The sequence below is a fragment of the Catharus ustulatus genome, chromosome 11, assembly GCF_009819885.2.
Source record: "Catharus ustulatus isolate bCatUst1 chromosome 11, bCatUst1.pri.v2, whole genome shotgun sequence".
Taxonomy (NCBI): domain Eukaryota; kingdom Metazoa; phylum Chordata; class Aves; order Passeriformes; family Turdidae; genus Catharus; species Catharus ustulatus.
In genome coordinates, this window is record NC_046231.1 from 2,143,044 (window position 1) to 2,167,393 (window position 24,350).

General features: G+C 41.9%; 1 protein-coding gene across 2 annotated transcripts in view; it reads right to left on the bottom strand.

Annotated features, from left to right (window-relative positions):
- PEPD (peptidase D) overlaps positions 1–24,350 on the bottom strand; it is a 153,869-nt gene that overhangs the window by 14,434 nt on the left and 115,085 nt on the right. For both annotated transcript variants that reach the window (XM_033069465.1, XM_033069464.1), the window contains one exon: positions 5,568–5,752. In XM_033069465.1, coding sequence (XP_032925356.1) covers positions 5,568–5,752 — 185 coding nt within the window. The remainder of the gene's footprint in view (positions 1–5,567; positions 5,753–24,350) is intronic.

Below are 24,350 nucleotides of genomic sequence, written 5' to 3' on the forward strand. Positions count from 1 at the left end.
ATAACAAAACATATGAACTGTATTTTTTCTCTTAGAGCCTAAGTTTGAGTAAAAAAGAGCTAGCAAATGTAAAAAATGTCACCAAGTTGACAAGTACAGCATTAATCTGGAAGATGAGGAGAATATTTAGAAGAAATTTGTAAGAATTTTATAAGAAATGAGAGAAAGAATTGCAAAAGCTACCAACCACACTGGTTTAGAATGAAACCAACAACAAGCACCATTTAAAATCTAATGAACAAGTTTCTTGTGACACACAGAAAGCAGATGTAGGCAATAGCCTTAAATGGAAGGGCTTTTTCTTTTGTGATCTTTAGATACCATTAGTGAAAATTGTAAAGCAAAAATCCCAAAGTATACCAATGATACCTTACTGTTTTTCATGTAATTGAAAGCAGAACTCTACTGTTCTGTTTTTCTCTCCCACTGCACCTAGAATGAATTGTTCAAAAACACCCAAGCTCCATTAGTTGCTGCTAAAATTTCAGAAATATTTGGACAATAAATACTCAGATAAAAGCTCTATTAGCACACAAAGTCTTTTGCAACAAACTTCAGTAAGTCAAAGAAACATAAGCAAGAATCTCCATGAAAAAAAAATTAAACAGAACTAATGAAACCCAAACCAAGCAACTAAAAACCCCAAGTCTTAACACCTTCTTTCTCAGCAGAGGAGGGGAACTCTGGTATGACAGGGCATGTGTGCACCATGGCACTGCACTGACCCAGCCCCTGAGCCTTTCCTCCTTTCCTGCCTCTGCTAAGCCCTAAGTCCCAGAAACACCCAGACTCCAGCATCTGTCCTCACAGGGAACAGCTGCTGGAACTGATCACAACTTCCCTGAACACAGCATGACACAGCAGGGTGAGATCTATTAACTCTGGGAGGGGTTTAAACCCCACAGAAGAATCCTAGGCTGCAGGAAACTCTCCTGGCTGGTGTTTGATCCAGCAGGTAACAATAAGCACCATGGATTTCAGTGCTGCTCTGCAAGGAAAGGCAGTATTCACTTATCTGTTTCCCTCCTGCTGCCTACTCAGTGGCTGTATATATATTTTTGTTTTGCAGGAATTCAAAAAATAAAAAAAACCCAAAACAACAACAATAACAAAACATACAAGGAGGTCCCATGAATCAGAAGCAGCCAGTCTTTTCTCCTAATCTTTTCTCAAGATGTACAATCACTGGCAAGAACAAAACCAAAAGCTAAAGCTAATGAAAAGCCCTTCTACTCTTTGTACTCTAAGTGCCTTCCATACAGGTTGCTTCATGTTTACAGGTGCTGGGTAACCAAAGCTGGAGCAAGGCTTTTCAAGGTTATGGCAAGTGAAGCAATTTGCACCACCAGCGCCCTACAACAGCTTTAGGCTCCTTGTTGAATTCACTTCATCCTCTGATTCTTAAGGGAAAAAACATTAATGCATCATTTGCAATGCTAACCACAAAAAAATGAAATCTGCTTCAGCAGAAAGTCGGGTACATAAGGAAAATAGTTTTTGCCAGAACAAGATTATTCCTGAATTCTTCAGGACGTTTGGTGACTTCAAGTCCCTGTCAGTCATCTGGGATGTGGGAGCAAGCTTTCTGCTACAACCACACACAGCCTGTGCACAGCAGAGAGGCTCCCCAAGCATGAACACTGATGGAAGGATCTGGGTAACTCCAAAACAGACCTCCAAACTTAATTTGTGATGTAGAATAGCAGGATCACCTTTTCATGAGAATTGAATTAAAATTTTAAACTAAGGTAAATCTTATAATTTTAAAAAACAAAACGAAATTAAACTCTTTATTCATAAGATGCGAAAATCACAGTAGTTATTAACCTAACTTAAATTAACTGGCTTATTATTATAGAAAGTCATCAAATGTACTTAGCATTCTTTAGAGCCTTATAGTCAATTAATATAGCATGAAATTGAATCAACTCAGGCATCTAGAGACACAGAACCTAGATTTAAATGAAAACTTCAGCCTCATCTACCTCAGGGTTTGAAAATCTGGGGCCACCTACCACATTTTCTTCATTGCGACAGGCACCAACCCTCATTCATATCCCATATCGAATTTACCCAGAAACAACTGCAGGAATGTGAAAAACCATCTCCATGATTCAATTTTACAGCAGAAGAGAAGCCCAGTGGGGTTTTCACCCTTTGAAGCGAGCTCTGTCTGACTGAGGGCCAGATTTTCTGAAGTGATTAGTACCACTGGGGCTGAATGTTCAGAAGTGCTTGAGCTGCACTCAGCCCCCCAGAAGAAGCAGGCGGGTTTTCAAAGCAGTGCTGGGCTTCCCACGAGGAAATCACAGTCGCCAGGGAGCTCCTGGCTGCTCAGCACTCCCCAAAAGCAGAGCGCTCCCCAAAAGCAGCACCTTCAGTGCTTCACTGCCAAACAACGCTGCTCACACTACATGCTGCCCTAAAATAAGGTTGCCAAGATTCACTGCTGGCCAAAACCGATTATTCTTTATCACAGCAAAAAGTAGGAAGGGAAATGTTATATTTTCTAATATCTCCGGGTATACTTTGCAGAAAATCTGCAAGCATTTACAACATCTGTCAAAGAAGAAGAAAGTGCTTGTTCAGTGCTGCATGTGAAAGCAGCTTACTGGAAAAGATGAAAACTTATTGCCAATTTTGAAAAAAGAAATCTTTGGCTACCAATGAATAACTAATCTAAGCTAACAATGTCTGGAAATAGTTTTTTTGGAACACACAAAACTTTCTGACGGATAAAAATTAGGAAATTAACGTTTATTGTATTATTTCAAATGTAACTGTTTACACTTGAGGAAAATAATGGAATAATATCCACTTGGAAAGTTTTTATTTTTAAAAAATCGTTTGTAATACTCCCAGAAATTCCCTTGGCCAAAAGCAAAGAAGTTGCTTTTTAACCAGCTAGAAAAAAGAACATGATACTACGGGCATGGGCTCAGTGTACAATAAACACCAAAATGGCTTTATAAAAATCTGTGTGAAGATCTTGCTAGCTGTTAAATATTTAAAATGTACCACAAATCACTCCAGAGTGTACTAGATGTCTTCAAAATGTGCTTTTTCATGAAACAATGAAGCATGGACAATGAGCCTTCTCCCATTTCATACAGACATGTCCTACACTTGCAGGAAAGGTGCTCAGTTGCTCATGTTTAGATTAACTTGGGCAGACCCACATCCCCTGCATCCTTCCATGGCTCCCTTGCTGTGGGAAGGGACCAGGCCTCCCATGAGGGCTTCAAGCCCAGAGAAGGCTGAAGAATTCCAGCTCCCTGGCAGGCTCCTGGTGTGTCCTTCCCACAGGTATCTCATCTCAGCCAAAGGGCCTCCTGCTTTGGGTCAGAGAGAAGTGAACGGTCTACCAGAGGTGAAATTAATGCTGCACAGAGAGTTTAAAGGGCTTGCTCTTCTGCAGAATTCATAATTTTTCGAATTCAAATAATTTTTCAAAAGGTGATGCCACACACCCATCTATGTGCACTTTTATATGCAAATACAGAACATCAGCTATTTGTTCGTGAGCTTTCATACATGCTTCATATTCAAGGAATTTGCTGTTTAGGATTAGATTTTGAAAGTAAATTAGCCATGCAAAACATTCTTCATGTAAGAATGTCAACACAAACAAATAATTTTAGTATTTGCAGCTATAAAATTCTGTGTAGAGCTCTGGCATTTTTACATATAGTAAGTATGAAACTGGAAAGCCTAACTCATTTGACAATACAGCCCCTACATCCATTTTTATCTGTAACAGGCTGCTCTTCTAAAATTGTGGACAGATCAGTTTGCTTTCAAAAAATGACTCTTAAATGATGTAATATACCATATAATAACAATTACAAATTCAATCCTGTGAAACCAAAAACTATTTTCAAAAAAATGTTTCCGTAGCTTGTATGCCATACTGCTGAAATCTGCTGAGAGATGGAAGGTGTACAGAGTCCATTGCTCCAGACTCACACAGAATCAGTTCTAGAAATCTCCCTTGACAGTAAGGTGCTTGCTCTAACCTCAAAAAATACAGTTTTTAGGCAAAACCAAAAAGGGTACTTTGCACTCTCAGAACTCTTCTCACTGAATTCCTCATGAAATTTAGTTATCTCTTTACCCTACCAAGTCTTGAACACATGCTCCTGTTTTTTAAGTTCACCAAATTCAGAGAGGTTATTCACAACAGAAGCAAAAACAAGCAAAGGTATGCAGCAGCAGGGTCCTGGATTTTAAAGTTTATGAACTCTCCAAGTCACCGCAGTCCTTGTGCTTTGCTGAATGTCTCTATTTGTACACAGAGAAAATGCACTTGGAGGAACAAAGGGACAAGCATCCATCCTTTCTGTATCAGACAGTACAGAAACCTTAAAAGCAGAACATGCTTTTGATTTTTGTTTCATTTTTATCACATGTAAGTTTATTAGCTGATGCTAATACATCATTATCACAATATTGTATCTCGACTATAATTATATTGTGAACATAGTAAATATCCTCAAATATGATATACTGTTTCCTCCCTGCCTGCAGAACTGAACGAGCAATACCTGCTGTTATATAGCCTGGTCTCCCAACATGAACAAGCACCAAAATATGCTTAAACCTTACCTGTAAAGTTCCTGGTTTCTTCTGCAGATTCTTGCAAAAGAACAGCTTACATATGAGAGGAGACAAATGATCCATTTTTGTACTATATTACTGAAAATCCCTAAACAGTTAGCCTCAAATAACCACAACCTAACAGAAACACAATCCTTCTGAAATGTTTCTGAAACTGCTCTAAACTTTCTTTATTCAAACATTAAATACAATTTGCCTTAGGGATTCTAATCTTTTAGTTATCATTACAGATCTACTGCCTTTGATTGGTTACAGAACTTACCTTTATGCTTTCAGATCACAGTCATGAATCATCAAATTAATTCAAGGAAAAAGACAATCATTCAGTGCAGGAACTCAGAATACAAGAGGTTATGCTTTCCCAATTGCAAAGACTGGAAGACTTGATGGACATTTTTTCTTTCTGCTCTTATTCTAGGATAGTACATCTACACCAGTGCCCATTCTGGTATTAGCCATCAAAGCTCAGGACAGGGCTATGAGGCAGCTATGACAGGGCTGTGACACAGCCCCTGGGATTTACTTCCCAGGTACAGCAGGGGGCTCCTGCAGCTGCCTCACATCTGGAGTGGAGCAGGTGAATCTTGCCAATACAGGACTCAGGTAGACTGAGATGCTCTGCCATAGCACAGGGTACATGGGTGGTACCTGTCAGAACAGTGACTTATGGAGGTACAACACAATGCATGTAGAAATTGAACACATTAAGAATGCCCAAAGAGCACCATCAGTTGACTTCATCCCATAAATAATCTATGTTTCAATGAACTAATAGATTCCCTTAGAGTAAACTGCATGAAATACCACATCTGAAAAAAGGAGACACTTAAATGCACATCTGCTCTACCTCTGAGAAGATGCAATTGGGGAAGCACACACAAAGTCTGAGCAATGCTGACTGAACTGAGGGGGTTAATGTGCAGGGGAGGTGAGGCTGGACTAGCACTAACCTCTGGGTAGCCTCCAACATCATGCACGTCGATTCCAAGTAGATGTCCAAGTCCGTGTGGCATAAATACTGCACCCAGATGAACCTTCAGCATGTCATCCACATTGCCTTTGAGAATGCCAATTCGAGTCAGCTCCTCCAGATGGACTCTGTCAGCCAGACGGTGCATATCAGGCCAGGCCACCCCTTGGAGAGCACAAACAGGCAGCTCAGTTAACTATTGCTACAAGTTTATTAACAACAACTTGCAAAAAACAGATGGAACACATGTGCCCTCTGTTTATTTAAAAAACAAAGGTGGAAAGAGCAACTACATTTTCACAAAAACCTTTTAAACAAGACAAAGCTATTTGAACATGTCTGTGAAATACAGAAACTACAAACAGGAGAAACAGAAAACTACAAACAAGAGAAACAGCAGCACTTTATAACCCAGACTGATATGAAAAGATGTTAATACAATGTACCTAAGCATGTACATACAGATGTGAATGAATCCATGAGTCTCCTGTCAGAATGTCAGCTGTAGAGTGGATTTATTTAAAATGCAGAGCACAGAACATTACTATCCTATTATTTTCAAGAATGATCATACCCATTTAGAACATCTGACATGACACTGACATGGACTTCTTTTCTACGTACATTGAAGATTTAAAGCCTACATCTTTCTGGCAAAGACACTCTCCAGAAATTAATGATTCCCTTGTGTTAAAGGGCTGTGTAAAACACAACTCCTCTAATACATGTACTGAAACAGCATTACAAAATACTGTTGTTTGACCAGAGACAGAGTGCCAGGATACATTAGGTTGCTATTATTTTGGTATAGGATACAATTTTGTTTGACAAAGTGCTGGGGAGAGGAGGGAGGAAGAAAGCAGCTCTTTTGTTAGTAACAAAGTACTGTCCTAATTAGTTCACCATGGCATTGAGTCATCATCAACAGAGCAGCAGTTGCAGAGTCAAGACAACTAGGGCTAAGGTACAGTTGAAGAATATTTTCCTTGTTCAATTTTGGCATGATTAAACAAATAAGAAATGAGCAATTTTTACGGCCAAACTCCCACCAAGTTCCATTTACTTTAATCCAGTTAAACATGCAGTTCTAGGGTCTTGTGAACATAAATGTCATATCTTAACTGCATTATCACTTTTTGCTGAAGGTACTGAGGCTTCAAAGACTGAAATAAAACCATCATATTGGGAGTGCTTGGATAAAGCACTCAGCTGGCTCTGACATGGAGATCAGAATCAAACTGAGCAGCAAGCGGCTGCTCTGCTCTGTGCATGCTCTCACAAAGCAGTGCACCTTCACACTCCAGGAGCACTGGTTGGAAACAGCTAGGTGTTATCCATGAGCAGGCACTCAGATAATCCCCATCCCATCACTCAGGGATCCAACCTGCAGCTGCTGCCAAGCAAGGCCACAAGGCAGAGGACAGGCACAGCCAAACTCTCCCTTGCTACTTCCTCCCAAAAGCCAGCATTGCCCATGTGAGCAATGCTCACCCACAAAACGTGTGCTACTCTTATGGTTCCCCTACTTTAAAAAGGCATTTAGATTTTTCATCCAATACAAACCAATACAACTATAACCAGCTGTTCTTTGACAACTGTTCAACATATTCTGTAATTATTTATCTTTCTGAATGTTGATTGCATTGCAATTTTCACTTCTCTAGATTCACCTGTGCTTCACAGCTGTTTCATGTTGGGCTCCACTCTATTGAATGATAAATACAGTAATTTCACGAATACAAGCCGCAGCAATTTGACAAAAATTTTGGTGGAAACCCGGAAGTGCGGCTAATAGTCGGGGGCGGCTAATCTGTGAATAATTTTCTGACATTTACAACCCCAGACGTGCCAGCCAGGGCGCCGAGCCAAGCACCTGCCAGTAAAAGCCGTCATTCCGTGATTGTTACAGTGTTACTGTGTTGCCCTGGCTCCCTGCAGGCAGCATGGGGGGCGGGGAGAGAGGCGGGAGAGCTCTCTTCTTCCCTCCTCTGCCGCAGCCCAGGGGAGAGACCGGGGGGGCTCCGCGCCGCCATTGCCGTGGCCCGGGGAGCCGACGGGGGCCCTGCGCCGCCATTGCCGTGGCCCGGGGAGGATGGGGGGGGGGTGCTCTGCCCCTGCCCTCCGCCGCCGTGGCGGGAGCAGGGGGTGCTCCGTGCCCGGCCAGCGCCGTGGCGTGAGCGGGGCCGGGGCGAGCGAACCCAGAGGCGGTGGCCGGCCCCGAGTGGCAGCACCGGGCTGGGCCACCTGGCCCCGTCAGCAGCCCCTAGCGGGCCGAGCCTGCACAGCCTTAGTTGAGCCAGTAAACTCCCCGCCATGCCGCGGTTCTGTTACTATTTGGCAACTTTGTTGCATGCAGGTCCTCGCTGCAAACGACAGAGCGGCTTATATTCAGGTGCAGCTTATTTATGGACAAAAACCGAAATATTTGCCAACACCCAGAGATGCGGCTTATACTCAGTGCGGCTATTGTATTCGTGAATTTACTGATAATCACTACAAACCATGACACTACAAGTATGACTGAATCACAGTCGCTTTCCTGTTTATTTTATAGTTGTGGGAATACAGAATTTCCATGTCTAAGTTGAGGTTCAGCTTTTGCAGTTTGCAGCTAACTCCAACTGCTCTAAAAGCCTTCCATCTATTTTCTGAAGACACTAGATGTTCTTTCAAATTCTCTCCCATGATTTCTTAGCTGAGTGTTACTACGATTCACCTATTTTCATTGCCATAACTGCAAAGGCAACATCTGACCCTGGTCAACTGTTTGAAGCCTCACCCTGTCCTGTTAAAAATGAAGGTCAGAACTCCATGGCTGGAAGACAAAACACAGCCACATCCTGGATGCTCTGGATCCAGCTGAGCTGTCTGGGAGAAGTGGAGCTGAGGTGTCTGTTTGCAGCTCAGCTTCCCTCTGCAGCTCTGCTGGTACTGCTGGTCTCAATCCAAACCCACAGGCTCCACTTCAAGAGACACAGTCACCTTTATCAAACTGAGGAAGAGATACTAAAGGAGATACAACTACCAAACTGATCAGAAACGAAAACACCAAAGCCACATATCCATTTGTATGCAGAAGTTTAACAGAGCAAATAATGACACTATTGCCCTAACTGAAAAGACTGCCACAGCTGTAAACCCTGAGTATTTCTAGGCACTGAGCAAATCCATTACAGCCCCTTCTTCCCTCATCCCTACAGTTTTCTTTTTCTCTCATTGGCTTAAAGTGCAACTACTTCTCCTCTCCTTCTGCCCAGTACTCTTAATTCCCCATCTGTTTTGGTTTTTATTCATCTTATCTGTTTCATTAGAGACTGAAGACAACAAAAAGCTCTACTGTGAAATAAATAATGAGGCTGGATGGAAAATCTGCAGTTTTGGGCTTTCTCTTGGAGCTAGGGTGGTGCTTCAGACAGAGCCCAGCAAAATGACTCTGGACCACCCTTTTATCATGCAGCCAGTGCCATGAGTTTTGCTAGATATGAAATATGTCAGCTCCAGTTCTCTTCCACATGCAGCTAGGGCTGCAGACTGCACTGGGGCAGCTCTGGGCACAAGAAAATTAAGCTTCTGCTGGAGGCACCCTGCTAAATAATACAAATCTTGGTTTGCAAATAAATAGGTATTCAAATAGTCTTAATTAAAAAGCAAACAGTTTATAGATAGATTGCACTTTCTAGTCTATTGTCTGGCTTCATGTTTATTCTGTTATGACTATAGGGTGGTGGCCACCCCCCTCCAAGACACTTAACCTACAAGCCTTGGATAAAACACTCAAATGCAGACTATTACTTGAGTGCTAAGACAAAATAGGAAGATATTTTGAGCTGATTAGAGACAGTGAATTAAGTGGAGTAGTTTTTCTGGTCTTCACTTAAAAAGTGGTGATATCCTTGTCTTGCTTGATAGGAAAGTATTCCCATTATGCTAGGAATAACCTTTAAGAATAAGGTTCAAACAAATTTCTACCCATTTCTTAACCAGGTAATTTGACAAAGAAAGAGGATCTAAATGCAAATCTTCAAACATTTCCTACTACCCTTATAATATTAAAAACATTAACTTTGTGAAGAGAAAAACTATTTATAGTACTAAGGCACCCATTGAAAAGTATAGAAAAAAATCCACTGAAAGAAAAGGAACAACTGTAATTCAAGGAAGATGTTCTTTGACCATTTTATATAAAAGTGTATTCACAGTGTATACATTTATTATTAGAGTAAACAGAAATATATGGTGCTATAAAGTTATTTTAGTATTTAGTTTCAGTATTATAGTATTATTCTAGTATTATTTTTTTCTGGCAGTTGAAGTCCCTATAATACAATGGCCTGTGCAAGCCCAGCTGTCTCTGGGACTGACTGGCGTTGCCTGCACTCAAGCGTCATTTAGATAATTAGTAAGTATACTTAAAGAATAAAGTCCTTCAATTCTGCTAGTCTAACTTTCCTTTGTAGATACTGAACTTCCAATAATTGCAAAAGAAAACAGAGAAAGGAGGAAAAATTAAATATCAGAGTTGATAGCTTCATCAACCTGACAATTTGATAAGAACCTATGAACAGAACTTTTTGGTATTCTCACATGATTTGCAGTTTAACAATCTGGGAACGGCACAAGGAGCTGCAGTGAGAATATGTGAGTCCCTCTGTCTCATCTGCTCAGATGTCTGTGCACACATGTGGACAGCTTTCGCATGGTAAAGAAAACAATAACAAAGAAGAGTCTGTGGGCAGCCCAGGGAACTACCTGCCCAACAGATTGCAGGCTTACAGATGTGAAGAAAAAGAACAGTGGCTAAACAGTGCTGAATGTACAACATGTTGTACAAAGATTCCTCAAGTCATGTTCAGACACTTCAGTTTTTGGATTATTGGGGGTCCAGCAAAGACTTCTGTGCCCTGCTGCAAGCTGACAGAAGTCAAACACCATGTTAGCATTCTGGTAGGGAGAAAAAGCACCTAAAAACCTATCAAATCCCACAACATCAACTTCCACACAAGTGCCTCTACCATCAGGTGCGTGAGTTACTTCAGTGGTGTTCTGCAAGGTGGGCCAGCACTGACCTCCCAGCAATCACTCACCAGGATATTTTACTCATGTATTATTCAGAACTATTATTTTTAAGCTTTGGTGAAGTTTATCATAGTTGCAGACATGCTTTTTGTGTAAGAACTTCTATGACAGTTGCAGACATGTTTTTTGTGTAGAAAGGTTAGTTCAGTTATTATCTTTAAGCCAACTTAAAAACCAATTATAGTCCAGTGACAGATGAGGTTTAAAAAGTCAGATTGGAGGGTCCTTGGACTTTGACAGCCTGTACCAAAATGAGTCTGTACTCAGGAAAATCTGCTGATGAGGTGTCTGCTTCCTTCTTAATTCTCTGCCAAATGAGATACTGGGTAATACAGGTCACTGAACCAGTGCCTGGCTCCCAGGAAAGCTCAGCTCCCAAGGCTCATTAGGCTGTGATTTGTTCCCTGCCATGCAGCACGTGCTCAGGAGAGAGGTCAGGTCAAAACCACCTTTTATAGCAACCAAGGCACTTGAGATTCCTTGAATACAGAGTGAATGAAGTACACAGCAGCAGACACTGGAGATGTCCAATAATGAAATAAAACTGGCCATGGATTAATTAAACAAAAAAAAACTAGGGAGGTTATTAGTTTTCAGACACCATGCAAACAGTACAGTTGAGGTTTGCAGATGTGTCAGGTACCACTTAAAAATGGCAAACTTAGTGCATTAAGTTTGCCAAAAGTTTTTTTTTTTTTTAAGGTATCCCCATAAAGCTAAATGTTATCTGATACTCTTAGATATAACTGTGAAAGAAAGGAAAAAGATAAAATTAATATTATTTTACTTCCTTGAAAATATTTCCTCTCTGATAACTGTTTGCCAAACCCCACAAAATTTCAGATAAAACACCAGGTTCAAGGACTGTGGAACATCATATAAAAATCTCTGCAATAATGTGTGACCTCTTTGATCACACCAATGGAGGAAACTTTTGTACCCTCTTTGCCCCCGCCCCCAAAAAAGAAAGAAACACTTCTAGTGAAACCAGAAATCAAAAGCATTCCTATCTTTTTATGAATATACCATAAATTTTTAAACAGTAGAATTAAAAAGATGAATTGCTATAACACATCACACTATAAACTGTTCCACAGTTGCTGTTAACTCACCAGTATTTTTATCCCAGCGATTATTATCTGAAGTTTTATTAGAAGCCATTTGAGAACATAAAGTAGAAACAGCATACAAAAATAATTTAGAATTACTGCATGGTATTTAGCCACTTTGGTCAGCAAGTACTCTGAAAAGGCCTAACAGGATTTTTTTGGCCACTACTTAGGGTACTTTGTGGTTGTAATGTGACAGTGATTAAACCACAAATGATTTAACAGGGTTTTTTCTGTTGTTGTTGGGTGGGGGTTTTTTGCCAACACAGATGTCACAATCTTACTAAAAAAAACGAGTATGGCAAGGTTGTAGTAACTTCTCCCCAAATTGTGCTAAGGTTAAGTTACATTTAATTTCCAAGTGTCCACAGAGACAAGGGCAAAAGGCCCAATGTCCCCTGGCAGTGCCACTGAAATGCAGACAGAACACACAATCCTTGTCCAGCCAGCAACCCATTGGAACAGATTAAAATCTGCCAACTGGCAGAGACCATATCAGACATAAAACAATAGGTCTTTAGACATTCCAATAAGACCCAGTTTAAAAAACAAACCAAAACATAATTTAAATACTAGAACCAATTATCTTTTCCCTCTTCATTTGGGTGCTAGAGAAACAGTTGTCGTATTTGTGATTTTCATGCTTTCTTTTTGGCCCACTACATGCAATATTCAATAGTTGCTCTGGTTTTGAACTTGGTGTCTTGCAGCACCAGGAAAGGCAACTCTGTCATGGGGCAAACCCCCAGATGCTGTACTCTAACACTGACAGTGTTAGTGGAGCTGTTCAAAGCTCCTGTGTAGATGAGCACATGGCTCAAGGGGTGAGCATTAGATGATTACATGGGTGCCTCATTCAGGGATGCAATTTTTGGCTGTGCTTTACAACTGTGGCATGGCTGCCACTGGCTGCCAGATGATGAGAAGAGTCTGGTAACTCTCCCAGCCCAATTACTAGACCTGACCCTGCCTGTGCCTGCAGCCCCAGTGCCACAGCTCTGAACCAGGATAGTCCTTCCATAGTCATCCCTTTATTCCCCAGAGATGCACCTGCTTCACAGGAGGGAAATACAGTTTGATCCTCACCATCTCTGAAATCTGGACTTCTTCAAAAGGCTGAGCAGCACTGTGCTGTTCAGCTGTACTGTGACATTCCTTTTGCATCAGTATGATGGAGGTTTTCAGCAGTAAGTCCATCCTCCCAGTTATAAACCCTGCACAAGATGAGCTGTCCCTCACCAGAAGCAACATAAGGATAACATTCTGCCATGCAGAAACATTAAACAAAGCAATAAGAGATGCAGATGTGGAGCAAGAGGAGGGATTTTTCCATGTCTGGATGTAGCACAGGGATTGGGCAGTGCTGGCAGACACTACAGATTTTACAGCACAGTCCCTCCAAAACAGGTGGATGTTGAAGAGGAAAAAAGAATGAAGGAAGTGCTTGGAGGGAGTGATAGCAGTGTGGAAATTTATCAATCTTTTGAGCTCAGAAAAGACTCTGTTTAGATAAGACTCAGGGCAAACAGCATAATTTATGTCTGGCAGGTTTGCACTCTGTCAGCTACAGCTGATCTAGTGTGAAGATTGAAGGACTTGTGAACTTTGCACTTCAACTCAAATTACAACATACAACAAGCACAGTTCCTGAACACTGAGCTGGCAAGAAAATCAGTGCAGGTACTAAAAATTAGACAAGGTACAAGGCAGCTTATTCCCCAAAAGTCACAATTAAAACCAGAATTGTATAATGTTACAACTAGGAAAAAAGTATTTAAAAAAAAAAAAAAAAAAAAAAGTTTTAAAACTAAATCCATTCAAGTATCGAAAGGCTAAAAGACCCTGCAGCAATTTAGGCTGAGTCTATAAAGATATCCAAATGTATTTGCTTGTGCAAGCCACACCTTTGAAGAATCCCTGAAAGTAATGAAAAATCCCCACGTTAAGCCAAGCTGGAAAGCTGCAGGTTTGCCCCTGAACCATGGCAGCCCCTGCAGACACTGCTCAGGTATCTTGAGATGAGAAGGACTTCAGGGCAGAAAGACCCAACAGTTTCAGTGCCTGTTATCACACCCTTGGGAGTAACTCAGCATTATTTCAGGCCTCTGAATGCTGCAGCAGTCACTGTCTGTGGGGCAGCTGCTGTCCATCACAGCAGGAAGAGCAGCTCCCAGGTCTGCATTGCTGCTTTCATAGAGGGTCTGCAGGATTTACTGAAGCTGGCAGGAAATGCTCCCTTTTCTTTCCCCTCTTGCCATAGTTACTGCTGTGCAGAACAAGGTTAGGTTACTTGACCAATCAATCCATTATTATTTAATATCTGGAAAGAATAAAGAACTTCAATTTGATTGACAGTATTGCCTATGCACCCCTTAGTGCCTTCTGCTTTTATTTCCTAAGTAGTAGCAATGCCTTAACCATTTATACTGACAAAACCAGAATTAAAGCACCACAGAAAGCTGTACTACCTTTGCTGGGTCCAACTCAGAGTCAGTATTCAACTTCTGTTGAATTTTTTGTTTGTTCATTAATTGATGAACATTAATGCCAGCAAAAAAGTACAGCCAACTCCATTCAATAGAGAAGAGAAAGAGCAGATTACAAATAGCTTTTAAAAACATACATTGACAAGATTTACTTTTCAATCTGTCTTTCAACACAGTAATGCATTCTGAACTGCAAGGAAGGAAAAATAATACTGCAGTGCCATTCAGGAAGATTTGTGAATATCAAATATTGGTTACAACATGCCCTAAAAGCATTTGCTCTTCAGAAGAACTGAAATAAAATCTTCAACTTCTGTCATTAATATTTTATTCCTGAGAAGAATTGTTTTGCTGCAGATATTACAGCAGACTAATAATGATCAGCAGTGCTTTGACTAAAATATGACAATCTGAATGGGAATAATTCATATGGGCATCCTGAAATTATACAAACTGTAAAACAGATTGTGCTCTCACACCCTTCCCTGTTGTGCTATTGTCAAAAATCCCAGTTTACAGTCCAGTTTCTTTTTAACAATTCACCAAAATCAGCTACTTTTCTTATACAGCACAACAGAGAAGCATGACCACATGGTGTTCCACTGTTCTGGACTACACAAAATAAAACTCAAAATTACTTCCATGTAAAAAATACCCACTGCATGTGAGTAAGAACCTTCTACCTGGGAGGATAATCATTAGTAAAAATTACAGTTATTTTCTTTGGGTATTAACAGATTTCAATCCTAGCTGGATACAGTGACAATTACAGTAGTTTCACGAATACAAGCCGCACGGATTATAAGCCGCACTTCCGGTGCCTCGACAATGTTGCTGTCTTTGTCAATAGATAAGCCGCACCCCAAATATTAGCCGCACTTTCGTTCGTCGCGAGAATCCGTGCGCAGCTTTCACAAATTGGCCAATTAGTAACAGGATCGCGGCATAGCGGGCTTTACTGGCTCAGGGCGGGGCCAGGCAGGCTCGGCCCGCTCATGGTTGCCAACGGGGCCGGGTGGCCCAGCTCAGCGCCACGGCTCGGCGGGGCTGGCCGGGTGGTGCTGCCGCCGCCGCCGGGCTTGCTGGCCCCCCTCTCCCGTCAGCACCGCCCCGCTGCCGCGTTCGCTCGCCCGGCTGGCAGGGCTGCCGCCGCCGCTGCCGGGCTTGCCGGCCGCCCCCTCCCGTCTGCACCGCCGCCGCGTTTCCTCGCCCTGGCCGGCACTGCAGGCCCCCGCACCGCCGGGCTCCCCCACGCTGCTGGCCCCGATTCTGCTGGGCTTCCCCCGCTGCCAGGCAGCCCCACCCGTCGGCCTTCCTGCTTCTGCCATGCTCCCCTGCACTGCTAGCCCCAGTTCTCCCGGGCTCCCCCGCCCTGCTGGCCCAGGCTCTGCCGCCCCCCTGCCCCACCCTGCTGGCCCAGGCTCTGCCGCCTGCCCCCCACACTGCTGGCCCCGCCTCTGCCAGGCTTTCCCACCTCAGCCGGGGCCGGCCGGGCTCCAGCTTGGCTTGGGGCTGCCGCGGGCTCTCACTTCCGTGTTGGCAGCTTTTAGAATTTTGTTAATGTATTAGCCGCCCCAGAATATTGGCCGCACTTCCGGGTTTCCACCAAAATTTTGGTCAAATTGGTGCGGCTTGTATTCGTGAAATTACTGTACTCTAAAGCAGTATTAGATACCAAAAATAAATCTGAATTGTAAAGAAGTTATAGAACTGTTGTGGACAAAAAGAAGCAGTAATCTGTGAAGCCGCAAATTTTGAATTTGCATATGTTGCCAAGCACAACTCTGCTCAACTTAATAACAGAAATACCTGCTGGTAATATGATCTGCTATGCCAAATATATACCCTAGCTATTAGTTTTCATTAAACTGTTTTTATTAAACAGTTCTTTAATTGAGTTATTTTCATCTTTGGTCTTAGTACTATTCTACCTGAGCTGGCTTCTCCATTATTCTTTCTTTCTTAGAGGTATTTTACTGGAAAATAGAACAGGGAATCATACAGCTGCTTTGAATTCAAATCCCAGCATTTTTGTTGTCTAAATAGGTTATTTATGAAACTGGTAGTGGTTCACTAAACGTACTTCCTTTTGACAGTCTCACTGAAAGAGCTGTGCCTCAGTATTTAGGTACCAAAGGAGGACACACCATCCAAAATCTACATCCTGCTGTAGTAAAATACAGACCATTCACCCTATAAAGTCCCTGAGCTTACCCCTTTACCCCATCAGCTTTTCTACTTCAATCCTTTAGCATCAGGCAAACAGGGAGGAAAAAAACCACTAGAAAATAAAGTGGCTTCTTTGTTTTGTCCTTCTAATTCACAATATTCCTTGGAAGGCTGTGCATGGGAAAACTGGCTGAGACAAGCCCTCCATCACAAAGCAGTTAGGAAGTTACACCAACAAAGAAAACCTGAAGAAATTGGGAGAAATGCACAAAAAGTGGTCAGAGTATCACAGAGCAGCTCAACTCTTATGCAGTTACAGGACAAAGACTACGTGGGATTAACTTTGCTCTGCATCCTGCACCTACAAATCCTCTTGAAGCAAGGGAAAAGCAGGAGTGGCTGCCACTCAAACGCCAGGCAGGACACAGCAGTCACCCACAGGAACACTGAGCCTGCTTTCCAGGCTGCCTGTGGCAAGTGGCTCACGGCAGACCTGTGACATTCCATCCTAGAGAGCTCCCAAGGACTGCTCCTCCTGTTCTTCAAAGGAAGTCCTGAGAGTCAGAAGGGCTCCCCTCTGAATCATCCTGTATCTCAAATTGTTCATTTTGACATTGTCTGAACATGACAAAGAATTGACAGAGTGGAAGGGTTGCTCCTAACATTAGAGAAGCACCTTCAAACACCAACTCTCAACTGCAAAATGCAAGACTTGACCCAGTGAGGCACCTGGAGCAAAGACAGAGAAGGGACCATCAGCCAGAGAACTCTGCTGGCCTGTGTTCACCAGCCTGCTCCCGTTGGCCTCTATCTCAAAACACCTGAATCTTTTGGGAATTACTTCTTTGCGTTCATTTAGCATGTAAAGCAAAAGTGAGAAGCCATTTCTTGTAGGCTCTGAGGATCAGTTGGTATCTGCATGATTAACAAAAGGATCTTTTATTTGCTTGGCATGTAGGTCTGCTTCTTTGCCTGAAATGTTTTTGACTGTACTTGAAGTGTACTTGACTGCACTATTCTTGATCAAAGATTATATGGCAATCCTGGCATCAATGAAATCTGCAAAGCCTGATCTTTGATCCTGGAAGACAGGATTTAAGAGCTTAGAGAACCCACATCTCTAAGTGAAATTGATTTCTGGGAAAACCATACACAAGGAACCTTCAGCCCTAACATGGAGAAACCTCCATCTTGTGTTATCAGAGATGTTAACCCTGGGACAGAGATTTTCTTCAAGACTTTCCTCAAAAGAATTTATTGGAAAAGCAAAGCCTGAAAGTCAGAGGCAAGGCAATACTCACTATCTTGGACAGTAAAATGCAGAACTGGGGGATATGCATATAAGATGAGCTCAACTTGAAAAATGCAGAGATACAAATTCTGTAGGGAAACCCTGTGGCAATGTCAGTATCCCAAGGAGGAATTCACACTGCACATAAACTGATGTGATGAACAACAACTTCTGTGCATATTTGGAACTAATTTTTATTTTTCGTTTTATTGAAACAAACAAACATCAATCAGCAAATATTCCCAGCTGCATAGCTAATGTCTGAATGCAATTTTGATTCAATGGGGACTCTGTATACACAAGCTTTTCAAATCATAAAAATGTAGAGATAGGGACTTGAGTGGCTGCCAACCTAGCCTTACTCAATTGTTCCTTGGGAGCAGTTTGCTAGACAAGGAGATCTTTTTTGAAACTGGAATTTAGGACAATAGACCTTCCAGAGCGAGGCGCTTTAATTCCTTCTTCCTTGCACCCCAAATATTAATGTATATAACTTTAAAGACTGAAAAAAAGATTTTTTTAAACACAGATTTTGCAGTAGTACCAGGCATGCTGAGCACAGCCAGCTCCCTTCCTTCTCCTTCTCCTGTGATTTTCCATTAGTCTACAGAGAAGACAGAGAGTAATGCTTGGAGGTCCCAGGATGCAATTGCAAAAGGATGAAGATGGAAAGTATGTGATTGCTCCAATATTTAGCTCATTAATCTTAAAGACTCTGTTTATGCCCTAGTGCATTAATGCAAAATACTTCTAATTGCGAAGGTGAGAGATAGGCATACTTCCTTTTTAGTTCTTCTCAACACAGTAGCAACTTAACATGTTTCAGAAACTTCAAAGTTTATAGAAACAGAAAATGTACACAGAAACTTTCTACATGTAGCAACCATACTGTCCTCATCAACTAGGAATTAAATTTATAGAACTGAAATTATTAATATTTTCTAAATGCTTAAGATAATAATCTGAACAATAAATAGCAGAAATCACTTGAGAAGCTGCACATGGTGTAAATACAGAGTCCTTTGCTGCAGAATAAAAGAGGAGCCACTCCACAGAAACCTCCCCACACCACTGGACTCTGTATCACTGACAGTAACACATTGGTGCAAGAACACAGTGGTGCAAGAATGGCTGCACTTCACAGAGAGATGCTCCAGCACAGCTCTGCCTTTGGGCTGGCAGCTCCACCTGCCCTGGGCACAGCCACAGCTGGATACAGGCACTGATCCTCATCAACATCTCCCTGGCACTTCCATGGCATGTTGCACAACAGAGCATGGGGTGATTCTGGTTAGGAGGGTAGCAAGCCCTGCCTCAGAGCAGGGTTAACTTGAAAGTTAGATCATGTTTCTTCAACAAATTGTTTTCTAGAAGTTTCAGAGAGGAACTTACAGCAAAACAAATTATTTCACGCTTTTTTTCCAAAGAGATTGGTATTAATTCCAAAGAGCAAACAATAGTGGTCTCCCAGGTGGAACCACCTACAAATAATGGACAACAAAGCTAACACACTGACATTGGATCTAACACAACTAGGATAAAGAATGGAGTGAGACAGATTTGGGAACCGTGCACATGTGCTCTTTGTAATCCTTCAGACATTTCCACTACTAACAGACATGCCCAGCCTGCTCACCAAAGAGTCTGATCTACTCCTGCAGTTCAGGATTTCAGCTGCTACAATGAGAAGTGTCCACCAGAGGTGCTGCAGGCAGCAGGGCTGCGACCTTCACCCCTGCACCCTGCAGCCTCATGCCTACTCAGGGTGTGCTGCACAATCCCTTTTTTTCCACCACAGTTTGCTTTTTTAAGCCTGGGCAATTATGGGGGTGGGGGAGAGCTACACTAAGAGCAGTAATTTTATGGTTATAGCATCAGGGACTCCAGAGTTGAGCAATATCAAGTGACACTGTCTGTGTGAGCTTTGCTTGGACCCTTGTTACAATTCAGTCCTTTAGTTACATGAACATCTGCTCCTTTACACAGGATTTCAATAGCACCTAGGCCTTTTTGATGCTGTTGCCTATTCCAGTCCTGCAGTCAAATCTTAAAAAATGTAAAAAAATTTTCAATGACACTTGCCAGAGGAACAGACCCAGGGCTATGTTTTGCAATGTAGGCAGCTGGCTAAAGGACAGAAGACCTCATGCAAGCAAAACTGCAACTTCCATTCATGTGTTACTACAGGCATGAAGGAGAGCCTCAGAAGCACCAGTGGAAAAATTTCCACCACACCAAACAAAGCTTCCCACCAACCACAAGATGCCAATCCACAGGAAGCTCCAAGTTCATTTACTTCTAGGGCTACCCAGTTTCCAGAAGACTTCAACCTCCAAGGCAAGCACAGCTCCTGATAAACCAATGAAGATTTCTGTTCATTATATAACTCCTCTTCCATCTGTTACAAAAGCTGAAAACAAGCAAGAAAAAACCCAAGAGACTTCACAAGCAGGCAATCATGGCAAATGCACCTAAAAGTTGCCTCTGGTAATCAGCAACCTTTCTTGCACCAGGTTCCCAGCAGGATGCTAAGCAACTTGCTTCAAACACAGGGGTTTTTAAAAATGTATTTTACATTTTTTCATTAATCATTTTCTTTCATTTTACCAGTGTTTGGCTTGACAATCTGGAGAGTAATTTGCAGAAAGGCTGGGCACTGAACAGCTGTAACAGAGGTCAAAATAGCTGAGATTTGAGCAAGAGCAATGTTCAACTCTCTTTAAAAAGATCTTGAGCCTGATGACTTTCCATGTTGGAATCCCACACGAGTCAACAGCTTTTACATTAACTTCTCTAGCCTGTTGGCTCCTGCCTGCAGAAGGGGGATGATGTGCTGCACAACTTACACATCATTAAGATGCAGTCCAAGCAAACTGTGCCTGCCCAGCACCTGTGTACTGTTATGATGAGCACTCTGAGAAAAACTGGTGAGGACGTTGATAATTTTGGATTCAGAGCAGGTTTTGAACAGTAGGCAATAAACAGCTCCAGGCCATGCACAGAATAAAAGGTTAAACTAAATTACCGAATAGCTGCTCATTAGCTCAGCTCTTACTGTTATATGGGTTGTGTGAAGACAGCAGAGTGAGAAACAATGAATGTATCTACAGGAACATTTAATTCCAATCACCCTTGGAGGTGAAATCTCCAGGCTGTCCCCACTTACTGTGTTTTCGTTTACACAGTGGAATTTTGAATCCATTTCAGATGAAAGTAAACTGGGAGATGTGCTCCAAGACTGCATTTAATTGTGCCTCAACCTTTGACAAATCCAATGAGATTAAAAAAGAATGCAGAAGTGAGACAAATTGGGACACTAACTTCTGGAATACTCTGAAACATGGCTTTACAATTTCACTCTTTTTAAAACTATTCTTTCTATGTAGCATATCTCTATAAAGCAAATTGTTTCTCAAATCACTGTTCTGAGAAAGAAAGAGATGATACCTCAGCCACTGAAGGAAATGAAAGTGTCAATATTCTGCACATCTGCCCCTGAATTTTAGTTCCATGGAAGAGGAAATTTAATGCAGATGGACTTGACACAATTAAGAATATCCCCTAAGCAGAAATGCAACATTCCTCTCTGACATCTAGGCCTGACTTTGTAGGAAAGAATTAGCCCACTGCCACACAAGCACACTTTTTTGACTTTCCCTTCAGTGACAAGCATCACTGTTTTCATCAGTGCTCCATGGTCAGTGGTTTCAAAACTGCTGCTTATGCAAGACTGAGTCTACCCTTTTATTTTAAACAGATTTTGTTTGTGGCAAAAGTTGTGACAACTGTAGTGAACTTGGGCTGTAATCCCATAGAGAATGTTTCTTACCTTTCAGAATGTATTATTTGCCCTGCAGAAGGAATTCTGTTCTGGGAGTTGTAAGGTAAGGAGACCCTTATAAATGATTAGAGCTGTTTGTACATTCGGACCATGCACAGAATGTACTCAGAGGAATGCCTCTCTATAATGAAATAAAATGTTCTGGAGCATTTTAAAAATTATAACAACTGTATATAGAAATATAAAGAGAATGCATTAGGAGGTCTGTAATCTCTCAGCAAGTACTGGAGTCAAAAATTAATTAGGTTCATATGAGAGGCAAACTGAGAAAAGAAATGCAAATCTGAATTAAACAAACCTATACAGAATGTTTAAGGTTGCTAGCAAGCTGTGTCCTTCCACAAACACAGTTATGTAAGCCAGTATTTGATCAGTGGCTCTCCCTAAAGTACTTGTTCCCTATCTTGCAGCCAGAAAGACCCCAGGAATCATTAACATCCTGATGACAACTACTAGATGTGCCCTGTGACCCTGTGGCCCAGTTCTGCAGCAGGAGATAAACACCATTTCCTACAGCTGCTGGCTGTGCTGTGCCCACTCTCACTCAGACTGCTCCAGGAATGGCTCCTGCCACCTGACCTGTCACTTGGCTGGCTGGCTTTCATCTTAGGAACTCTGGGAAGGCTAGCAAAATAGCAGCAAAATTAACACAGGCTCTGTAATCCAGAGATTCTCACTAAAACATGATGGCTCTGGATTTTAAATGCAGTGCCTCTAATCCTGCAAGCTCCTCTGCCTCTACTTTTGGAGGCCCAAAGTACTACAGGGAGGAGAGACACTTGTGAACTCACATCATCATTTCCTGCTCCTGTCTGTGATAGAACCTGGCTCCCCCAGGAGCAGATCCTGGTGCTTTAGTCAAGGAGCTCACAAATCAGGTTTGTTTAAGGGGGCTGCAGCCTCTCTCCCTGAAAGGTCTCCCTCTGGACAGCACTGACAATGCATCCACTGGCATCAGCCCCTTGGGGGTCTGTTGGGCTTCTCAGCAGCCTGACAAGTATCTGACACTAACCATGCTATAAAGGTCAGACTTTCCATTTCTTCTTTTTCAGAATGCTGGTCTGCCAGGAGATCTTAAAAAGGACCTAAAAAGCAGACTTTTAAGATGGTGAAAATTTTTGCCAGACTTTTAACTGGATCTGTAATTCAAGAGTCCAGGTTGCATTTCACTGCACTCTGAAGAACAAATGGAATGAAACCAATGAACAAGTCCACAGCCCATTTTCTGTTGATACAAAATTCATGATTACTAGTCTCATGAAGAGTGTAAATGCATTTGCACTGTTCTTCCAAACAGGCAAGACAACAATAAGAACAGAAAGTTCAGTTCCTTTTTCTGTCAGAGATTAAGAATGATTTGTCTGTCTGTAGACCTCAAGCTCCCAAAGCTAGTAAAAGACCCTTGCAACTACTTCTCAGAAAATACTCAACTTACTATGTCCTTATTTTCTGACACTGTAAACAAAGTGTCCAGCAAATGGAAAAATTCTCTACACCATCCTGAGCACAGAATCATAAAAGCTCTCCAATTCTGAAGACAATATGCAACTTAGCACAAAATACTGCTAAAAATGCTACATGAAATTAAAGGTGACACTGAAATGCAACACAAACTGTGAAGAGGAATAGGGATGAGTCTTCAGGGAAGGAAGAGCAGATGATGAAGAATGCATATTGTTATTAAAATAGCAAAATATCTAGTCTCATTTTGCAGATAAGCATCAAGTGTTATTTGTCCTGATGCCTTGAGAGGCTGCCTAGAACAGAGGCTAGACAGTGTTATAGGAATACAGTAGGTATTTATTAAAAAGCCCTTCAAAGGATTCACCTTGGGCAGTACAAGAGCCCGGCCGTGGCTCCACCCAAGCCGGACAACAGATCACATATTTTCACACTTCTATAGGTTTTGACCCATCTACATATTGGGGCTAATTGTCTAATTCCAGCTCCAGGTTCTGCAGTCCCATCCTCCCAGATTCTCTCCTCAATTCCCTGTTGTTTACACCTTTTGGGGTTGAAGCTGCAGCAGTGTCCTTGGTTCTGGGGCTGGAAAACGATTGTTTTGTCTGACTGAGCTGTGAGGAGAACTTGCTAACACTTTATATGAAGTTCAGAGTTATATACTAATGCAGTTCAGAGTCTGGATAATGTGGAAGCTAAAACTTAAGGCATCACTCCCTTCCAAGTTGCCCAAATAAACAGAGCTGCTGCCAGCCTGTGTAACAAGAAAATTGCTTCTGCTCCGACTGCAATCCAGAAAGCACAGGCACCCAAGGCCTGACGACTCAAGACTAATACAGCACATTTAAAGGATAAGTGTGCTTTGTGCACTGAGTACATTCCTCTCAGAGATGTTCCATTAGTAATCCTGAGAAATGCTCAAGTACCTCCACCAGTGACAAAATCACAGCAGCAGCTAGCTCTAAAACATTTACTTGCTGGCCTGAAAGCAGAATGGGAGAAAAATAAGGCTTTCATTAAGCCAGACAGTTGTTTCAAATGAAAACGTGTATTTGTTGAATCAGTTTGCCTGCACTTTAAAGGCATACAGTGAAGTACCCAATAGCCAGTGCTTTTGAAATCTTTCTAAAGTTAATCATCCTTCCCAAAGATGCATACTCCATCCCCTTTTCCAACAAAAGATTTCTATTGTGCCTACACATAAAATACAGAAAATGCTTAAAACAAATTGAAGAACGACATGTGCTCACTTGAATTCTGACTTCAGCATTTGGCATAAGCTTCCTGAAAAGATGATTGTCTGTGTAAAGACATATCTGAGTAACAACTG